Raw genomic sequence first — 20,182 nt, 5'->3', positions numbered from 1 at the left:
GCTCTGCTATTTAAACTGTGTGGCATGTCTCATGACAAAAACGTCAGATAGCATTGCTGACATTACTGATGCAGACATAAATGCTAGTGGAAATACTTTTTTCATACACAGATAAAGAAACAGTAAACCAATGACAGTTTTTCAAGATGGGTGGTAGAAAGTCCAATCCCTTGATTTTTATCAATGTTCTCTAGATTATATCTGTACTAAGTGTTTAATTTCACCCTTCCATTGGAAGAGGAAGGGTTAATAATAAGTGTAATTTCACTGCCTTTTTTCTTAATGGGTGTGGGAAACCACAATGACTAAGAACAGGAGAGAGAAGAACATCTAATGGCTGTTTAAGGCTAAACTAATGTTAACTAATGAGCTTTAGACGTTTAATGTCTGGAAAAAAACTCATTTGGGAGGAAGAACTTTGGAATAGGAAAGGAAGAAAGGACTCAAACAGAGGGGGAAATGGCCCCTTCTGATATGCCATGCCATGAAACGCATGGGACGTGAGCTCCTGCACAGTGTTTAGTGATGACACAAAGGCAGTGGGTTAGGGATAAACAACTCCACAGGGTCTGCTATGGCATTTTTGAACGGGCTGCTATTAACAATTATCGTAGAATCATAGAATAGTTTGGGTTGGAAGGCACCTTAAAAATCATCTAGTTCCAGCCCACCTGCCGTGGGCAGGGACACCTCCCTCTAGACCAGGCTGTCCAAGGCCCCATCCAACCTGGTACCAGCTGGTACCAAATATCCTAATACGTTTACTATCCTCTGTCTCATCTGTACTTTTCAATCTGGTGCTGAAAGTGTGAAGCTATCTTCACTGCTATGCAGGTCTGCTGTTACAGTCCATAGACTAATAGCCATTACTTTAATGGAAAGGGATGCCTCCAATTCATTGTTGCTGTATTTTATTCAAGAGGCAACAAATTCTGAGCTTCTATTGTTGTGTTTTTAATTACAATGTAAAATGGCAAGACAGCTAAGGTAGAACTATCAAGAACAATTTTGCTGGTTGATTAGATCATGATCCTCAGTCATACTGAGAAACGGCCTCAAATTTTATTCAACAGCCTACTGACAGGGTTTATTTTGAAGATGAACATTTGTTGGAAATTTTTGCTGGGGAACATCTGGAACTTAATGTCCAAGATCCAGTGCAAGCTAAGAGGAAAGAAAAATCTCTTCTTCAGTAATTTGTTTTGTCTCTTTCAATCCTTCCATCATTTCCCCAGTGCTTCCACCCAAGATACTCTTTCATCTCTGCTCACAACAACCCACGCTTTACATTTCTTAATGGGAAGCTCGCCAGATAGCTCCAACTAAGTTCACGCAGAGGTTATTCTAATTCCCTCCACAGAGTTTTCAATTTAGAAGCTCACATTAACCCATTAATTAAAGTGCCCCCCTTTTTATTATAGGAGATTCACCTTAATCAGTTAATGTGATGGCAATCCTTTCTTTGTTGCTTTTGCCTGGCAGGGAAATCTTGTTGAGAGGATGAAATATCCATTGGACAGGTGCCAAGTAGTAAAGCAATACGAGATCCCTGCCATTTGGCACTGCCTCTTCTGGGTCCAAGCACGCTGGAGAGGCAAACACCCTGGCAATTAATATCTCCTCCCACACTGGCTCCTATCAGCTCACAGTTTCAGCCAGCAGCTGAGACACACCAAACATACCTTTTGCAAGTAAGTGCAAGCCTCCCAGGGTTTGACATATAGTTAATGCTCTTAAAAGGCTCAAGAATAGTTGTATTTCAGGAAGTCTTCCTCCAAAATATTTCCCTTCAGAAATATTTGGCTACAGATTCCCTTTTATTTCTGGGCTGCTCAACAACTTCCTTTCTTTCACTGACTGCTGGCTCTGGCCAGGCAGGTGTGACACCTTTGTTTCTCTTGTAGGAGTTTCTCTATGTTTCCTTCAAGTACGAGACCACAATATGTGTGAACAGCCTTTTTCTGCACCTGTTGGCAGTGCTTGCAAAATCATTAGGGATAGGTTCTGAGTTTGCATTTCAAAGAGCTTCTTGCTCCTGGAGCTACAAAAACGTAACTTCCTTCAGCCAAAGTACTCTGTAGCCTCATGCTGACCGCATCTTGAACAATTTCCTTCATAAGAGAACTTCCCTTTTTCTGCTAGTATCTCAGGAAAACTTATTTGATAGAAAATATATTGAGATGCTAGCATTTGTTTTTCTATAGTTGGTACCTTTTGATCTAAGTATCTATTAGGATGAGAACATGAATTCCTCTCTATCTGAATCAGAGGTGACATCTGTGTTGAAAGCTGAAGTAATCGCTTCTTTGTAGCTCTGCAATAAATTATGCTGTGGCATGACAGAGGAAGGAAATCAGTAGCCACACTACCTGTTTTGTTTGCTCTGCCTTGGCCTAATGCACTCTGTTCCCTGGCCTCTTTTACGGAAGAGCTGTTTCCTGCACAGGGACCCATTCCTGTTTGTGACATACTTCATCTGAACAGAAAAATCATACCAGCATTTACAGACATTTCTTTCCTAAACTCATCCTCTTCAATGATGAATCATCTCTCTTTCTGGGTATTCTGTGATCCCTTCACAGTTTCTCTGGGGCAGTCTCTCCATACCCAATGAGGTTTGGCTCCTTGGCTGGAAATTAGACACTTTATATATATATAATTACTGCCTTGGATCGGAAAACCAGTCCTGAAGATCTGGGTACCCCATTTCTAATGCTTTATGCGTGTACATGTGGATTTTGGTACCAGTATAACTGGCTTTCTATCTTCCAAAAAATTATGTACAATTGTACATAATCCATGCAACTTATGTGTTTTACATGAAAAATAAGCTTATGTATCAACGCTAGGGAAGATGCAGACAAATCTGCAGGAGTCAGTGAACACACACAAAACCCATGTTCCTCTCTCCCCACTGTTAGATTGAGAAGGAGTTTTATTGGCTTTTTTGTCTCAAAAAATCTCACTGATGGTTCCTCTGCATGTAGTTCGGTTCAGTAATTGTATAAGAAGGAGCTTCACAGATCCAGTATAAGAACTTGATTTGCAAGGAGTAGAAGTTAAGGCAAGAGTTAATAGACTAAAAAACGAAAAGCAGAATTAAACACTCTCTTCAGATGCATATTACCAAATTACTTCTGCAACAATTCTCATGAACAATACCCTACACTTATATTTAAACACTTGTTCCCGTGACCTTAAGCTTATGTAGCTAATTATTCATGGGTTAAGCATTTATAGGATGACAGCTTCAAAAAATTAATGATGTCAAGGGTAATGACTGTCTTTAGAGATCAAGGATTTGCCTGCACCTATGTTGTCGTTTCTCTCCCTAATGGGAAAAGAAATCTCTGTATTTTCACATTACAAATATATTCTAGCAAATGCCATGTCTCTGTTCAACTTTATTACTTCTGTGTAATGCTTCAGAGAAGCCTTAATGTTTACAATCAAAACACAGAGTGTTTGAATCCCTGAAGTGCTTGATCAGAATTTGGTTAACTACAGCTGTGGGTTCATGTATTGATTTTAGTGTATGCATATCCACCTGTGAGATGCAAAACATGATTTTGACTCAAATTTACACCACACTGTGCTCCTAACAGCATTTGCTTCGCTATTAAGCATTATGTGGACACTTTGTCCTTTCAGCAATAACCTTTCTTAATGACTTCAATATAGATTCCTGGCAATTTGCAATGTCATTTACCCACTCATAGATCCTGAACACCAGGCTTTTACAGGCAAAGAGGGGAACTCTTTGCACACAAAAATACTTCTGTAATTTTAGAATCTACTTTGGGAAATATATTAATACAGTTATCTACATGTTAACTTTAACTTACATGTTAAATGTGTATAAACCTAGAAACTGCAGTTCACTGAAGTCCCTGGCTTACCACTTGTACAATCAGTAACTGCTGGGCATATGCTTATTAGTGTGAACTCAATTTATTACCCTCATTGTAGACAGTGGCATGTATATTGCTATTAACAATGATGTCATGGCGTTTGTGTGGCACTGCCCAGGGCAGGGGTAGGACAAGAGCACAATGACTTCAGTGTGAGAGTAATGAGACTGAAGCATTATAAGAAAAAAACCCAGCCAATCATTCCTATAAGGAGTAGGTATCAACATTCCCGAGCTTCATATTGGTACTTACTCTAATTCCATAATCTGGAATGTGAAGCATTTAATCTGGTTCAACATGATAAACTACGGAAGAATTCAAACCCACCCTGACTCCCAGGCGGGTTTCTTCTTACACAGGGCCTGTTCAACGCCCAGCAAACAACACTGCACACAAAAACAGGTGGTGGAGATGAACAGTTTTACACAAGTCCTGTGCCAGTAATTCCTCCAGTTCAGCACAGGCAGCGCCCCCACACCTGATGCTTATTTGGAAAAAATATTTCCTTGCACCTATATGATCTTGAACATGCAGCTACACTGTGAGTCACAGGGACAAGATAATTTACCTGAGGGAGTATATTTTGCATAATGGCTCTGTTAAAAAGAGGGAAATTACATTTTGAAACTCGTCAGGTTGCGTAGACTAAAAAGGTAGGAAAAATGAAGAGGTTCAACCCACTCCCCAACACATTTTGGAAAGAGCTAACAGAGGGGAAGGATGGACAGTTACTCAGGAAACTCCCCAGGCAGCAAGATATTGTGCGCATCAGAAAAGGAAAATTCTGTGGGAACAAAATACTTAACCAGAGCAGCATTCCAGCCCTTATTGACTGAAAGGGAAGCTGTGAGCAGAACCCTGTCCTTATAAAGCTAAAGGAGAAAAGCGTGTATGGCTTGTAAGAAAAAGTGGTGGCAAACAAATTTTTCTTGAACCTTCATTTTCTTCCAACTACTAGAAACTTACCTTGGCTTTTATTCTATGTTTGCCTGCTACCTAGCAGAAGGAACAGAATGGCAATTGTGCATGCTGCTGTGATTCATGTGACCGTACATACTCATATCTTCTAATACTTTACATTTCATGGTTGTAACGGACACAAAAAACTCAGGTTAATGTAGGAATATTAAAATGAAAAATTTAACCTGGAATATGCTGCCTGTTCAAGTAAAAAGCAGAAATGTGCAATATATACTACTGAGTGATGCTTATCATAGAATCATTTCTCAAAACCAGAAATGAGAACATAGATAACTGTGGTGTTGTCTGCTGTTACTGAGAACACGAACCAATCATTTTCAACAGAGACGGAAGAAAACTATTAGATCATAGTTCACACCCTGCAAATGGAGTAAACCATCTTCTGCTGAAGAACCTCACAGATATTAAAAAGATGACACGTCATCATCCCTAAAAACCACATAAAACACACCCTGAACTCATCCAAGTGTATGTGTTGAAAATGTCTCATGAAATGCTGCACAGGAAAGATGCAGCTGCATTTCTAACTGCTTATAGCAATTCTAACACAGCATTATTGCTTATGAACTTGCATACACACAAAAATAATCCCAAAATATCACTTCATGTTCTGTTTAGAAAAAAAATATACATAAATACAGGTCATTGCAAATTTTAAGAATATTTCCACAGAAAAAAAATTACAAATCAGGATACTCAGCTGTCACCCCATTCAGCCAGGACAAAGATTAAACAAGAATTTGTCTCCCATGCATGGCAAATTTGTCTGCTTTGTACTTTTAAATACAATGCAAATCAGAAAAGTGAAAAACTTGGCCCTTAAGGGTAAAGCTTATACAGACTGATTACTTTGAAATTTCCCAGTATTACACCAAACACAATAAGCACAAACCCTTTTAATAAAAGCACAAGTGCCTGATTTTTTTTTCCCAGTATGGCTTAAGGGAAGGACACAGGAGCAGGCACAAGTTTGTATCAGAAATAGCTAGGATGATGAGAGGCCCAGACTGCTCTTTCAAAATACTTGTATCCAAAACCTATTTATTTTTCAGAGTTTTATCACATAAAAAGGGAGAAGTGGGCTTCTACGACTTGCCAGACCTATCATTCCATGGCATGCAAGTCAATAGCCAGAGACTTTTTTTAGCGAGTTACAATTGTTAATACAATTTAATATGCAAAATTGCAGGAGTCCAAAGCCATACAATTAAAATACATTACTTTTTAATTAAATTAATTTTTATTATTAAATTTAATTTTTATTAATAATTATTAATATTAATTATTTAAATTTATTTTAATCAAATTAATTTTTAATTAATTTTTAAATAAAAAAATTCTCTCAAGCCAAAGGTGGCCTTATATACTTAAATACCGAGTATTATTTTAGAATTTTAACTAGTACATGACATAGGGAAAAAAGAAGGCATTACAAAAGAAAAATATGCTTGTGAGTTCCAGGAGAGATGGAAAAGTAATTACTGTGAAAAGCTCACATATATGCCTTTCAAAGTTCAGAATTTACTGCTTCTCTTTATACTTCATATATGTCTGGACACCAGGATCACCTTAAACAAGCAGAGCCATGACATACCCTTTTGACCTTCACTGACCACTGCACCACATCATACAGCAGTCATCGGACCTGATGGACTGTGCTTTTCAGACAGAGCTGAGTGACTGTCCTCAGGTGCATATCCTTCTCACATAATGTGAAAAGGAGTTGAGGGGGAGCAGCAGAAAATCACAGGACTCAGTCTGAGCAGGAAAACTTATTTTCATATCCTGGGTCAGAAGTTATCCGCGACCTCAGCTGTCACTGCACAGAATCACAGAATCTTGGAATCATAGAATTACCAGGTTAGAAAGGACCTCTTGGATCACTGATTCCAACCATTCTTATCTGCCACTAAACCATGTCCCTGAGCACCTCATCTACACATCTTTTGGGATGCTTACTCCATCACCTCCCTGGGCAGCCTCTGCCAGTGCCCAGTGAACCTTTCTATGACAAAGTTTTTCCTGATATCCACTCTGAACCTCCCTTGGCGCAGCTTGAGGCCATTCCCTCTTGTCCTGTCCCCTGTCATTTGGCAGAAGAGGCCAGCACCCTCCTCCCTACTTTTCAGGTAGTTGTAGAGAGCAATGAGTTCTTCCCTCAGCCTCCTCTTCTCCAGGTTAAACAACCCCAGCTCTCTCAGCCGCTCCTCATAAGACTTGTTCTCCAGCCCCTCACCAGCTTCATTGCTCTTTTCTGGACACACTCCAGAGCCTCAACATCCTTCTTGTGGTGAGGGGCCCAGAACTGAACACAGTATTCGAGGTGTAGCCTCACCAGTGCCAAGTAAACGGGCAGAATAACCTCCCTGGACCTGCTGGCCAAAAATAGTCTGGCTCCATCCTCTTTACCTCCTCACAAGGTAGTTACAGACATGGATAAGATGTCCCCAAGTATATAGCAATACTGCACTGGCCCTCATCAAGCTCAAATGCTACACTCAGCAGCTCAGATAGACTTTAAGATGACAGACTTCAGGGGCAGGCCCACAACTTCAGTCACCGTTACTGTTTCCATTCCCAGTATTCCAAATTTGTTCCTCAATGAGGAGTAGAATACGATTCATAGCCCTCACAGGTCTATTGGCATTTGAAATAGAATAGTTTACAGTATCACACAACACATTAAAAAATTACTTGATGCAAGAACAGAAGAGACTCGAGATTTTATTGCCTTGACAGATGTAGAAATTTATTTATGCTCTTTATCAAGTGTTGAAATTCACACAAAAGACAACACTTCAACTTCAGGTCCAATTATCCATCAGTAAGCCCTATATCACATCACTCTTGACACTTCCAAGTACAATTTTCACAAGATGGCTTAGAACAGTAGAATCTCATAAATAATGGCCAGCTTCCCAATTCTGAAGGTTACTACCTCACTGGTATTTTTCTGCTCAGCATGACCCACAGAACAGCAGAAGTCTTAAAACCATTTTAATCCCCAAAGACTATCACTACTGCACTCAGCATTTAAACCATATTGCCCTGCATTAGTAACACCAAACAATACAGCTAATCTTAAAGACATACCACATCTCTCCCTAACAAAACACCTTTTTTTTTTTTTTTAACATTATAAGAGAACTGTGCATCAAACAACTGCAAAATACACAATCATCCATTTGGCTTGGTTTTACAATAAAAATAACATCAGTCATCTATTTGTTAACTTCATCTCTTGTGTTTTGCTCCTTTCCCTTCCCCTGCCACTTAGGAAACTACATTATATCAGGCAGTTTAATTGTAGCACTGAGGTAGCATGTTATAATTGAACAGAATAATAGGTCTTGCTACAATGCCTCCTCTCCTTTAAAGCACAAAAAAAATCCCCACAGTTTTTCAATTTCTTTGGAGAAGGCAGGCATATAGTTCATTTCCAACAGCCACACCATTTTGAATTCGAAGCACAAAGCATCTCTGAATCATAGATAAGATATATATCAACTAGAATGAAGGAGAACATATACAAGAGAAGCAACTATGTCAGTTTTATTAGAACTATGGTTACATTTTGTCTCTATGGCATCTATTATGAAATGTATCTTTACAGTCTCTGAAATTCAATTTCAAAGACTAGAATCCAGAAAAAGGGCATCTGTGCCTCAGTTCTTCTAAATGATCTTCATGCTATCTGCAGAAAGGGTCAAATAATTGCAACAAAACCAAAAGAAATCAAATTAATCTAAAATAAAATCAATAGGAATTAGCAACATGAGTATATGAAAAGAATTTAAGTTAAGGCCAAAGATATAACATGCCTGAAAGAACTGAGAGCACTTTCCATTCACTTAAAAAAAGATTATAAAAATCTCTGCAGAAGTATAGGCTTCATTTTATAACAAAATGTGAATAACAATATATCAACTTTGCCCTTTTGGCTAAAAGCTTTGAAAGAAAAAGCTGAAGTCAAACTGTATTCAAGACTGCAGCCCTAAAAAAAGACTGTTTACTGGAGTAACTTTTACAGACACCTGTATATTTAGGTGTTGAATAGTAAACAGCGACTGCAAAGAATGGTAGTAATTTTCTGCTCTGTATGCCATGCCGGTATACATAGCCTTGTTAAACTTAGTCACACAGTACACAATCCTCATCCAGCCCCATGCTGGATCATTGAATCCCCCCCCGTCCATCTTTCATACAGCAAACCAAGAATTTTACCTTGAGTTAACTGCATGCTTAAGGGAAATCGGCTTTTAACGCCTTGGAAAGCAGACTGAGAATGTGTCTGAGCTGACTGCTAAATAAACCCTCATTCAAACAGCCGAGGGAAAATGCGTAAGTTATAATGGCCAATTCAAGCTGTTTATGGAGACTTTAATATAAATGTTTCAAGTATATCCAAGATGCACCCCAACACCTGTTATCAAAAATTTAAGGCTTTTACAAACACCCTCTTACATACAAAAGAAGTATTAAACAGAAGAAACTTGTTTACAGTAAATACAAAAATCTGAAAAATCTCTGAAACCTGTTTATACAAATACTAATAAATTCTTTAATATTTTGTACAACTAGAAGGTGCACAGATTGGCATTCAAGTGGTCAATGCTGGCAAACATCTGTCTGACAATAACATGATATACTTGGATAACAATATAGTTTAAAATGCCATAAATTAAAAAATAAGTTAGTTCACATTTTTCCCCCCAGCTTTTATGTACATCTTAGTCTTAATGAGATCGTGTAGCCTTCTTCAGAAGCTCAAGGTCTTTCCGTCGACTTTTGATTGCTCTGGCACAGCCATACTCTTCTAGTTGCAAAGGGATATACTTTTCTATCTGAACAAGCCCATGCCCAGCAGGACCAGTAAACAGCTTAATCCAGGATGGTTTAAAGTCTCCTCTGAAGCCCAGAAAGGCCAAGCTTCCTGTGACAAAAACAGGTCAGTGTTAGTGAACTCTAGCAAAGTCCATGCAAGCACAACGCAGGAACGGTTTGGAAGGTAATGGAACCCTTTTCTGAAATTCTTCCCTCAGATTATTCAGGTCATTAATCCAGTCTCAGCTTCATGTGCACCTTGAAAGGAAATATTGCCTTGCAATTTCCTTTTTCAAAATTCAGCATTAAATAGTCTGAAATTTTAATGTGAAAACACAACTATCAAGACAAGACAAGATTCTTTCTCAGACAAGACTTGTGCCAGGGCCCTGAACAGATGAGAGCTACCTCATGGGGCCTACAGAGTGATCATCCTTCAAAATACTAACAGCACCTCACGTCTACCTTCAAATTTTGTCAGAACAGGAAATAGCAGCCTGGTATAGGAGAATGTTTAGCAGCAGTTTTTGCTGGGTGAGTCACAAAATACAGGTTTCGGGGAAAAAAGCCAGTGTCTCTTCCAGTAATCCACAGGCACAAAGAACTGCGAGTCACTTCTTTGCCTGCAACAAGCTTTACACACGCCCTTCAGGGCAACAGGAACAGTTTTCTGCCCTGTCTGCTGAAGGGCTGCCCAGCCACCCTTCTCAACAAGGGCTGAAATGCAGCAGCACACACCAGTGCAAACTGGCAATCATCCTCTGCCAGCTGCACCCTTTTTCACATACCCCATGAGAAACCCATCATGCCAACGTAAACACACAGACCAAGGCAGTGCCAAAGAAAGGCATACATTTCCACCAACCATTGCTCTGAAGATAAGGCGGTTTGGCTGTCCCCAGGGACATTAAGGCTTCTGATAAATTATTAGGAATTGCTACAACACCTCTTGTGCTTAGTAGAACAATAGACCTGCAGCAGAAACAGTACAGAGATGGCAGCTGTTATAAACACAACCTTTCTTTAATATTCTGCTACATGCTGCTAGCCTCACAGTCCACTTGCCTGAAGTATTCATGCCATGTCATTTCATGACGTGGAAATAGTCAACCCTCTCTGAAAGCAGTACCTAGAAAACCACCCACCTAGATTTTTTTCAGGTGACTTTTAAATTTAACTTCCAAATCATTGGAAAGCGTTATTTAAATACAGTTTAATATTCTGTATCAAAAAATCAAGTTTAAATATTAATCCAAAAATAAGTATTAGGATGCTTACTTTTCTGACACTGACTTTTTACTTTTCTTTATTGATAAGCAATTTTCTCCTTAGATACGGAGCATGACACCTTGTCACCTACTTCACGCCAGTGTCCTTAAGTGACCTTATTAAACAAAAAGTTACTCTTGTTTTAAACAAAAATGTATTATCATATTGCTTGGTTAAAAAAAAAATTTCTTTTTGAGGTGAAAGACAGGCAACACTGTTCAAAATATGAGCTATTTTGTTTCCTCATATACGTCTAAATAGTCAGTTAAAACGCTTCTGTGTCTCTCCTTTCCCCTCAAATTAGATAAACGCTTTGCTCACTTTCAGTGCTTCTGTGTAGACATCACTACATAAATATTCATAAGAGAGCAGAGCTACAACTTACAGGACATACTGAAAATAAAAGGTCATTACACATACCTTTGTGGAATTCCAGACTTTAAATATCCATCTACATTCTTAATGTCTAGCCCAGAAAATAATTTGTTTCCTGACACTGTGCCAATGCAGGCATCAACTGCCACAATAAGTATGCCATCATCCTTGAATGAAAATTTAGTGTCATTGACCTGGACGTGAGGAAAGAGAAAAGAACTTTTTCTTTCTTTCTTAAAATTAATACAAATTCAACAATGATTCTACTGCACTGTAGAATCACCTAGTCTAGACACACTGGTGCTCTAATTTCCTTACAAATACTTGCTTCTTCCTAGCATCTCTTAATTTTTCCCCTTGAAAGGAAGCTTCCAGTGGGACTTCTGAAACTGTGTGGAAGTCTTCAGTCCCTGGCTTCTATAGAGAGACCACACATTTCAGGTCATTTACTACCTGCTTCAGTCATTCCTCTTCCTTCAGGAAGCTAAAATTCAGACAGTGAATTACCTGGATTTTTTGGCAACAGAACAGCTAATCTGCCTATGCAGCAGCCCAGTTCCAGCCCAGTTTTTTCCTACAGGGTGCTCCTACTACTTTGGATACAGCAGACACACTCCTGCAGAAGTCTGCAACTGCTACGTTTATATTGCTTATGTGCCATTTGTCTGTCTAAATTAGAGTTTTACTATTTCAACCAAGCTAATGCATTGACATTGAGAATGCAAGCCACCTACAGACTTTAAGCTCTGTGGTGTGAAGACATCTGCAAATACAATTTCAGTATCATGCGCACATCTCCTTCTATGTCCAAACAGAGAAGCTGAAGTAAGCTACTTTTTATACAGTATTATTCATTAGTAATTGCCTTTTTGAATGAGTTCAGCAAAGCTTAAATCCCATTAAATCACTAACCTGTTAGCACAAAACCAGTTTCAACAACACGGATTTAACTAACAGGTTGTTTGAGGTTTTTGGTTTTGTGTTTTTATTTTGCATTTTAGTTTTGTCTTTTTTTTTTTTTTTTTCCCCCAAAAGCACCCCTCAATAAATGTATACCCATCTAGATTTCCACCGTGAATCTCAAGATTTTAAACGCTCCCTTACTGGTACAATTTTCTCTCCAACAAGAAAGGATTTGAATACACATGGGAGCCTCGGAAACTCATTTTCTGAGGTTAAAACATCAGATTTTTTACTTTTTTTTTTAAACTACAAAACAACACTTGTCATTCAAGTGAAGAAAAGTGAGGTCAGCATTACGTAGAGCTGTAAAACTGTTGTAATATAAACTGCTGAAAAGAAAGGCAGAAGAAAACCATAAGGAATACTTACAGAAATAAATGCTTGCTGACCTCTGCTTAACTCTTTTTTACCAGATGAATTAATCTGCACAAGGAGGTAGTTTTTGTGAGGATCACTGGTGAATACCATCTGGATATCAAATGGAACACTTTAAGTACACATATCCATGTGTCTTCAGCAGTTTAGCATGCAAAATACTTTACAACAGACCACCCACACTCCAAAGCAAATGCATCCAGTTGTCAATAGTAATACTTATGGCACAAAAAATAGTGTAACTGTTTTTATTCCTTACTTTCAGTATTTTTCTCAGCTTGTATAGCTAAAAAAATTAACGCAATTTCAAGTTCATGCCAATAAGCAACAATCCAAAAAAGAAAACAGAAGGTCAACCAACAGCATACAGATCTCTGCTGCAAAGCTATCCTACATGGAATACAGACAATACTGTAGTACAAGACATCAGATCTGCTTATGTTCCTTCTCCGCAGCAAAACCCGAAACCTTTGTGATACAAGGGACTCCTCACCTTCTGGCATACAGAGGTTAATATTGTGATCACTACAAACCAGTAGGTACAGCGTTCTGAGCTGAAAGACTGAAATTTTGCCTTAAAACAAGTAGACAGCAGCATCAACTATGCAGTTCATGAAAGTTTTTGCTTATTTTACCTTACCTGAGTTGTGCCACAATTTGTACATGGTACAATAGTTTTTACTGGCATCTGCTTGATGACAGTTGGCCCTCGGTAGTACTTTGGGTAAGCTTTTGCCATACAGTTACTGATCCCTTTTGCCGTATCTTTGGTCACTATCTTGATCCTTTCACATCCCTGAGAAGAGCAATAACTGTGACCATCCCTATCATATTTGGCTTGAAGGAATAGAAACAGTAATCTAAACAAAGGGGAGAAAAAGAATGTAGATCAGTTGCTGGAAAAATAGGTATTTATGTTTAATTTTAACAGCTGTATTTCATGATTTTCATAAGTAGAGAAACTATACTATTCACTTCCACACAACTGTTTAAACTTTAAAAAATATTTAGGGTTTACTAGAGTTAGGAAGTCTCTACTGACATATCTGAAATTCTGAATAATTAAATGAATTATGTGCTTTGAAAAGAACAACCATTCCTCAAGTAAGTGGCATGCAGGGAAAAAAAACCAAACTGCCTGCACAGATTTTGCTTTGATATCTTTGCAGATACCCAGCAGTAACGAGGTATTCAGCTTCAACCACTAGCACTGAATAATGTAATTGTACTGCTGCACATGCCTGGAAATCCAAGTCAGGTGATAGTAGCAATTATGTTCATAGTACGAAGAGAGAGACACAGGTAAATTCTCTACTATATATTTGAATGTTTACATTTGAAATGTAAATGTCTTTTCAAAAGCTACATTCATCTGCATATTTAATACAGACAGACAAATTAGCAGATAAGGGAATAAAATAAATCAAAGAACAAATTATAAATTAAAGATCAACATTTACAAAACACATAAGTGATGTAGGTGGGACTTAACTTACTTGAAGTTGACCATATTTCAAATTTCTCAAAAGGATCTCAATGGCCTCTGTCAGAAATACTTTTGAAAGAGAGACTAGGACTTCTAAGTATTTTTGAGAAGGCTGAAAAAGCATTTTCAGAACATCCTTAAAATGTTCTTGGAGCAGAAAACTCCTTGGAAATGTCTAGAATTTGCTGTTTAACAAGAAGGCACAAATTTTCTTTTAAGACTTAGGAGTTACTTCCTGAGAGACACTGCTCTGCAGCATGCCAGATACCACATTTTTCACAGGGAAGGGGTAGGAAATATTTGTGTTAACTATGGTGCTCTTGGAAAAGTATTTTACTTTTCCACTGATAACCACTGTATTTTGGAGATACAAAGTCACATAAAGCATTCTCTCAAATTGGCTTTGGGCTCCTTTGCAACAGCTTTACCCTTAGCCATGTGTCTCAATCAGTTGCTTTTAACTCCATCAGACTTGATATTTTAAGGTTAAAGAACATCTTCCAACAGGGTGAAGTTACAAGGACTTACCCGGTACTGTTGTCAAAGTAAAACTTCTTCTCTGATCGATTATTTTCAAGCTCCATCATTGAAGATACAGGCATGTAGCGTTCTACCTTGCTTGATAGAGCAGATGACCGCCTTTGAAAGGTCTCCAATACTATAACAAAATCTGCATTTGGCTGATAACAAAGACCAACACGAATCCAGTCGTTCCTGAAGACAAAATAAAATGTATGATTCACCGCAGAAACAGCTTAGAAAACAATATGCAGCAAACGGATACGGAACACAAAAAGCTCCCATATCCTCAACCAGATCTTTCTTTCCCTGCCCACAGAAAGTGTTTCATTAAACATTATAGTAACTTTGATACTATCAGGATAGATCTGGTTTTGTACTTCAGATATTTAATAGGTTTTTCTGACAACAAAATCATGTATTCAACTATTCAACCCTGATTCTGTTCAACTTCACTATTTGCACATTTTCTTCTCCAAAGAGTTTTCCTTAAAGACATTGTGCTGGACAAAAGTCTAACTTTAGGTGCAGGTCTATTGCTTAATTTCTTGCTTTTCATACTCTAGTGTTTCTAATTATAAAAAAAAAAAACAACCCAAGATCCAGTCTTACTAATGGTTGAAAACTCCCACATAGGCTAATTCTGCAGAACGTTAATTCTGTATTGCCATATGGATCAATGACAGGAAAGAAATGAAACTTACTTGTTGAAGTTAATTAGATAAAGATAGGTGACATTTGGAGCTTTCCCATTCCAATGTATTGTGTAGCTCTTCTGGAGCATCACTACTGGCTGGTATTGTTGAAAGACAGCTCTCTGATTAATACCTCGAAGAACCATGGGATTGGCTGGGTACTCATCTCGTACGATAGTCATGGAAAGATTCTGCCCATTCCAGGTTTGAACATATACCTATATGATATTAACAAGGATGAAAAATTGGATACTGTGCAAAAGGCAATGAAATAGTGAAGAATAATCAGTATGCTATTAGCCAAAACATTGCAATTTGATGTTTTGAGTTATGCAATACACAAATATCTCCTGAAGAAGAGCCCTATTTGAAAAACTGTTTTAGATTTTGCCTGTTTTAAAGACAAAAAATGGGAGGAAGGGGAAAAAAAAATAGAATTAACTATGGTACTTGGCCAAATTCTAACGTAGAGGAGGAATGAGAATGGAGATCAAAACTATCTGAGATTAGTATTCAAACAGGCGTATTTAACATTTGCATTAAAAAAGAGAGAGAGAGAGTGTGTGTGTGTGTGTGAGAGAGAGAGAGAGAGAGAAAGAGAGAGAGAGAGTGTGTCCCCCTTAAAATCAACTCTAAAAAAATGACACACAGAACTCCGGCAGAAGAAAACACGCCCAATACAAAACTACTTTAGTGGACAGGGCTGCAATACAGAACTCTAGGCACACATACACATTTGGTTTTACCTTTCAGCATCTAATACTGTACTCACAGTCTGCATGCTGAAGGGAACATGATATACCCAACTGGCTGAGAAGTGTAATATGCACAACAGTACTTTTAAAATATCAAGGAATTTTTAAATAAAAAAATAGGTAATTTTGCAGTTCTTGCACTCCTCCTGCCCCCACAAGTTCTTCATGTTGCTGATTGGCCCCAAATAGAAAGCTACAAGAGTACTAGCCTGTGCATAGGTCCCACTGCAAACCACTCCACTCCATTCTGAAACATTAATGCATTTGGGATGTTGAATCAAGTAGTTATCCATTCTGCCCACATAGGTATCTTTGTAGTCAGTCACTGAACCATCTAGATCATGGAATATTGAGTTTTTGTCACCATCCAGATCTCCTTCTTCAAACCAGGGCCCAGGTTTTCCAAAGAAGACTTTCAAAGAAACCTGGCAAAAACAATTACAATATATATTATGTTTCTCCCCATGCAAAGCACAGACAAACACTTGCATACCCGCAGGAACACAGAAATTTGACAAAGATGATTTTAAAAGTTATAGCAAGGAGAGTGGAATCTTGCAAAATCAACATTTCAATTTTAATTAATAGGATCAGGCCAGTCCTTGCTTCTCAATAGTATCAGAATTTGCAACTGAAAATTCATAACTAAAGATACACTGAACTTCACAGAACCTCCTTTCAGCTTTACCATTAGGCATAAAAGAGATCACTATTCCAACATATCCTACATCTCCTCTGGTGTTATTTTCCGCTCAGGAGACAAAGGATACACCCTGAGTGACTTCTAACTAAGAGAGAAACTCTGGAGTAGAGATGTATGGAAAAGATGACATAGGACCCTTGGATTTTAAATACAGTAAGAAAAGAAAGCCATAAGCAATAACAACAGAAAACTCATACTAAACTTACATTTGGACCAAACTTCACAAGAGAAATGTTGTTTTTTGGTGTCATCTGCCACGGATTTTTCATCAAGAATCCAACTGCACTGGTAAATCTGTCTGGTGTTGGCACAAAGTTTTTGAACGTGCACTTGGTAAGGTGAATAGGTCCATCATAAATTTGAAAGCCTCTGATTGGAAATGTCCTGTTAATGCAAGCAAATATTTATAGCATTCTCTAACAAAACCCATGATAAGCCTGAATTTGCATCAAATACATTTCTTCCTCTTGGAGAAATCAATAAAGCAACATTAAGAGAATGACTGGCAGGCTAAATAGTAAAGGAAAGCTTGTTTCTGCACTTATCCAATGATGCAAAATATCCCCTACCGTTTTGAATTTCCTGTGGGAAGAGCTATCACTGTCCACTTGCAAATGTGCCCCTTTCCCAACACGGGAAATACAGCAGGAGAATAATAATAAAATCTGCTCTTCCACTGGTCATGGCAACTGGGAGAAGTGCTGATAGACCAGAGGAAAGCAAATGTCACTTTAAATTCAAAAAGGAACTCTCAATGAACTGCAGTCTGGTAAGCCTCAGCTTGATCCCTGGGAAGGTGACAGAGCAGGTAACCTTGGGAACCATTTCAAGGCACATGAAGGACAAGAAAGTCATCAGGAGTAATCAACATGGGTTCACCAAGGAGTAGTCACACTTGATCAACTTCTTAAACTGTGATGAAATATCTGGGCTAGTAGCTGAGGGGAGAGTAACAAGCATGATCTACCTAAACTTCACTAAGTCTATTGACACTGCAAACCATAAGATCCTCATGAAGTACTGGCTGGATGAGAGGGTAGTGAGGTGGATTGAAAACTAGCTGAATGGGTGGGTCCAGAGAGTGATGGCATGAAGTCTGTTAGGAGGCCAGTAATTACTGGTGCATCCCATACGTCAATACTAGATCCAATTTTATTTCATGACTTTATTAGTGATCTTGATGACGAGGCTGAGTATAGTCTCAGCAAATTTGCAGAACGAATAAAACTCCAATGAGCAACTGATACACCAGAGGGTTGTGCTGTCATCCAGACAGACCTTGACAGGCAGACTAGAGAAGTGGGTAGATGGAAACCTCATCAAGTTCCACACTGATGAAGTCCAAGTTGATCATAAGTCATTAAAGTGTCCTTGCCGCAAAAAGGCAAATGGTATCTAGCACTGCACTGGGAGAAGTGTTGCCTGCTTCTTTGATTGAGGGGGGCGATCCTTCCCATCTATTCAGCACTTGTGAAGCCACACCAAGAGTGCTTGTCGCCAGTACAGACAGACATGGAGCTACTGGAGAGAGTCCAAGAAAGGCCCACAGAGATGATTAGGAGACTAGAGTATCTCCCATAGGCTAAAACACTGGGAGATGTCAGACTGTTCAGCCTGGAGCAGAGAAGGCTCGGGTAGGAATCTCATCAGCATATAAAAATCTCTGAAGCAAAGAAGACAGAGCCATGCTCTTTCCAGTGATGCCCAACAAAGGACCAGAGGCAATGGGCACAAGTTGAAAACCTGGAGGTTCCTCCTAAATGTAAGGAGAAACTTATTTACTGTGGTGGTGATTAAGCACTGATACAGGGTGCCCAGAGAGGTTGCTACAGAAAACCAACCTGTGGTAGCATCAGATGAAAGCTGACTCAGTAAACAGGCAAGAGTGATACAGCAGCACACAATGTGATAAAACAAAAGTGTCAACTTCAACAGTCCTAGCCTCTCACAGCTCAAGCAAGAAAGGTGTTTACACCTAATACAGAGAACATTTCTTGTATAATTTCCTTCACTCATAGCACACTCACCGATTTCTAGGCAGAGTGCGTGCCTTGTTGTCTATTCCTCCAGTTCCCGCATACTTATTTTGGCCACCTGGAAACCCGTAATTCTTGCTTTCACCTATAAACAGTGACTCAGATACTTCCTGGCTGGCACCTTCATCATTTGGGAAGCTCCCATCACTATCAAAGCAAAGTCAGAGACAAGCTTTTAGCAAAGACTCCCCAGCAGATGAACATACCAAGGCACAGTTCTACTTTACTTCTGTTAACAGTCCTCCTAAAGCAGAGTATTCTAGACTTCTTTCACAACACATAGAACAATAAATTTAATCATTAACAGCACCACACACTAAGAGAGCTAAGCATTAGATTTTCTATGTCCCTTTGTAGTGCAGCACTCTTTCTTTGAAAGTCCACTTTTATAATCCTATAACCAGTTGTCATAGGCTAAGTCGCAGCAATTTTGTTTTACTAGCCAAGTTCCTAATAAAAAGGAATCAGGTAAGAGACTATTCCCTCTAAATGCTCATCCTCTTTCTTTTCCATTACTCAGTTTCAATTGTTCAGGAGGAAAACCAAAACTGCCCAAGGAATCACAAAATACCAAAAATACCTGGATAAACATAACCATTCTAGTGAAGAGGTAGCGAATTGTAGTGTAAAACTACAATTCAAGCACAGGTTGAATTAATGTGCAAATTTTGGCAACTGTGTCAGTCTGTAGCCCTTACAGCCTCACCTACACCACTGGAAATAGAATTGGGCCTAAAAATTAAACTATAGCCTTATTAAAGTGTAACTATTAGTTTTAATAGATAGATGTATATTTTCTAGGCAAGAAAAACCAGAAGTGAATAACAAAGTACTCACCTAGCAAATGTCAAACCTATTCCATTGTCTGCAAACCTGAAAGAAAGTTCAATGCATCAGTCACTTTTTCTGCATTATCTGACAACAAGCTAATGTAAAAGCACAGAAGAAAGCCTGAATTTTTCTATTAACGGAACCACCACACGCTTAATAACTGTTATAAAAATGTTGCTGTCAAACAAAAAAAAAATCAAATAATTTTCTATATATTTTAAGTACAACCATAAGGGCTTCAGGGGAAACCATAGATACCTCAGTATAAATTTACTGTCTCTACCAACTTTTAGACTTTTTAGTGTATAGTTTCTTTCTGTCATTTAGAGCAGGTTCTCATCTAAATCACGAATAAACTTGTTTCATTTAAAAGTAGTGGGATAGTGTGAAAGCAGTTCAAGACACTGAGAAGTACCTTGAGTGAAGTATGAATCTTCTCTTACAACCCTGCTGTAATGC

General features: G+C 38.5%; 1 protein-coding gene across 5 annotated transcripts in view; it reads right to left on the bottom strand.

Moving 5' to 3' along the window:
* Positions 1-7,609: 7,609 nt before the first annotated feature.
* Positions 7,610-20,182, bottom strand: part of CEMIP2 (cell migration inducing hyaluronidase 2) — a 49,298-nt gene continuing 36,725 nt past the window's right edge. For 2 of the 5 annotated variants that reach the window (XM_054054203.1, XM_054054202.1), the window contains exons 14-24: positions 19,730-19,765; positions 18,884-19,039; positions 17,063-17,240; positions 16,363-16,578; positions 15,408-15,616; positions 14,713-14,898; positions 13,339-13,558; positions 12,693-12,791; positions 11,406-11,554; positions 10,582-10,688; positions 7,610-9,825 (exon numbers count right to left, since the gene is read on the bottom strand). In XM_054054203.1, coding sequence (XP_053910178.1) covers positions 9,629-9,825; positions 10,582-10,688; positions 11,406-11,554; positions 12,693-12,791; positions 13,339-13,558; positions 14,713-14,898; positions 15,408-15,616; positions 16,363-16,578; positions 17,063-17,240; positions 18,884-19,039; positions 19,730-19,765 — 1,753 coding nt within the window. In that variant the 3' untranslated portion in view covers positions 7,610-9,628. Of the gene's footprint in view, positions 10,689-11,405; positions 11,555-12,692; positions 12,792-13,338; positions 13,559-14,712; positions 14,899-15,407; positions 15,617-16,362; positions 16,579-17,062; positions 17,241-18,883; positions 19,040-19,729; positions 19,766-20,182 lie in introns of all 5 variants that reach the window. The other 3 variants (XM_054054205.1, XM_054054206.1, XM_054054204.1) reach the window with 2 other exon arrangements.

Source organism: Cuculus canorus, chromosome Z (assembly GCF_017976375.1).
Source record: "Cuculus canorus isolate bCucCan1 chromosome Z, bCucCan1.pri, whole genome shotgun sequence".
In the NCBI taxonomy this organism is placed as follows: Eukaryota; Metazoa; Chordata; class Aves; order Cuculiformes; family Cuculidae; genus Cuculus; species Cuculus canorus.
Note: the sequence above shows the minus strand (reverse complement) of the source record. Positions and strands in the feature narration are given on the sequence as shown.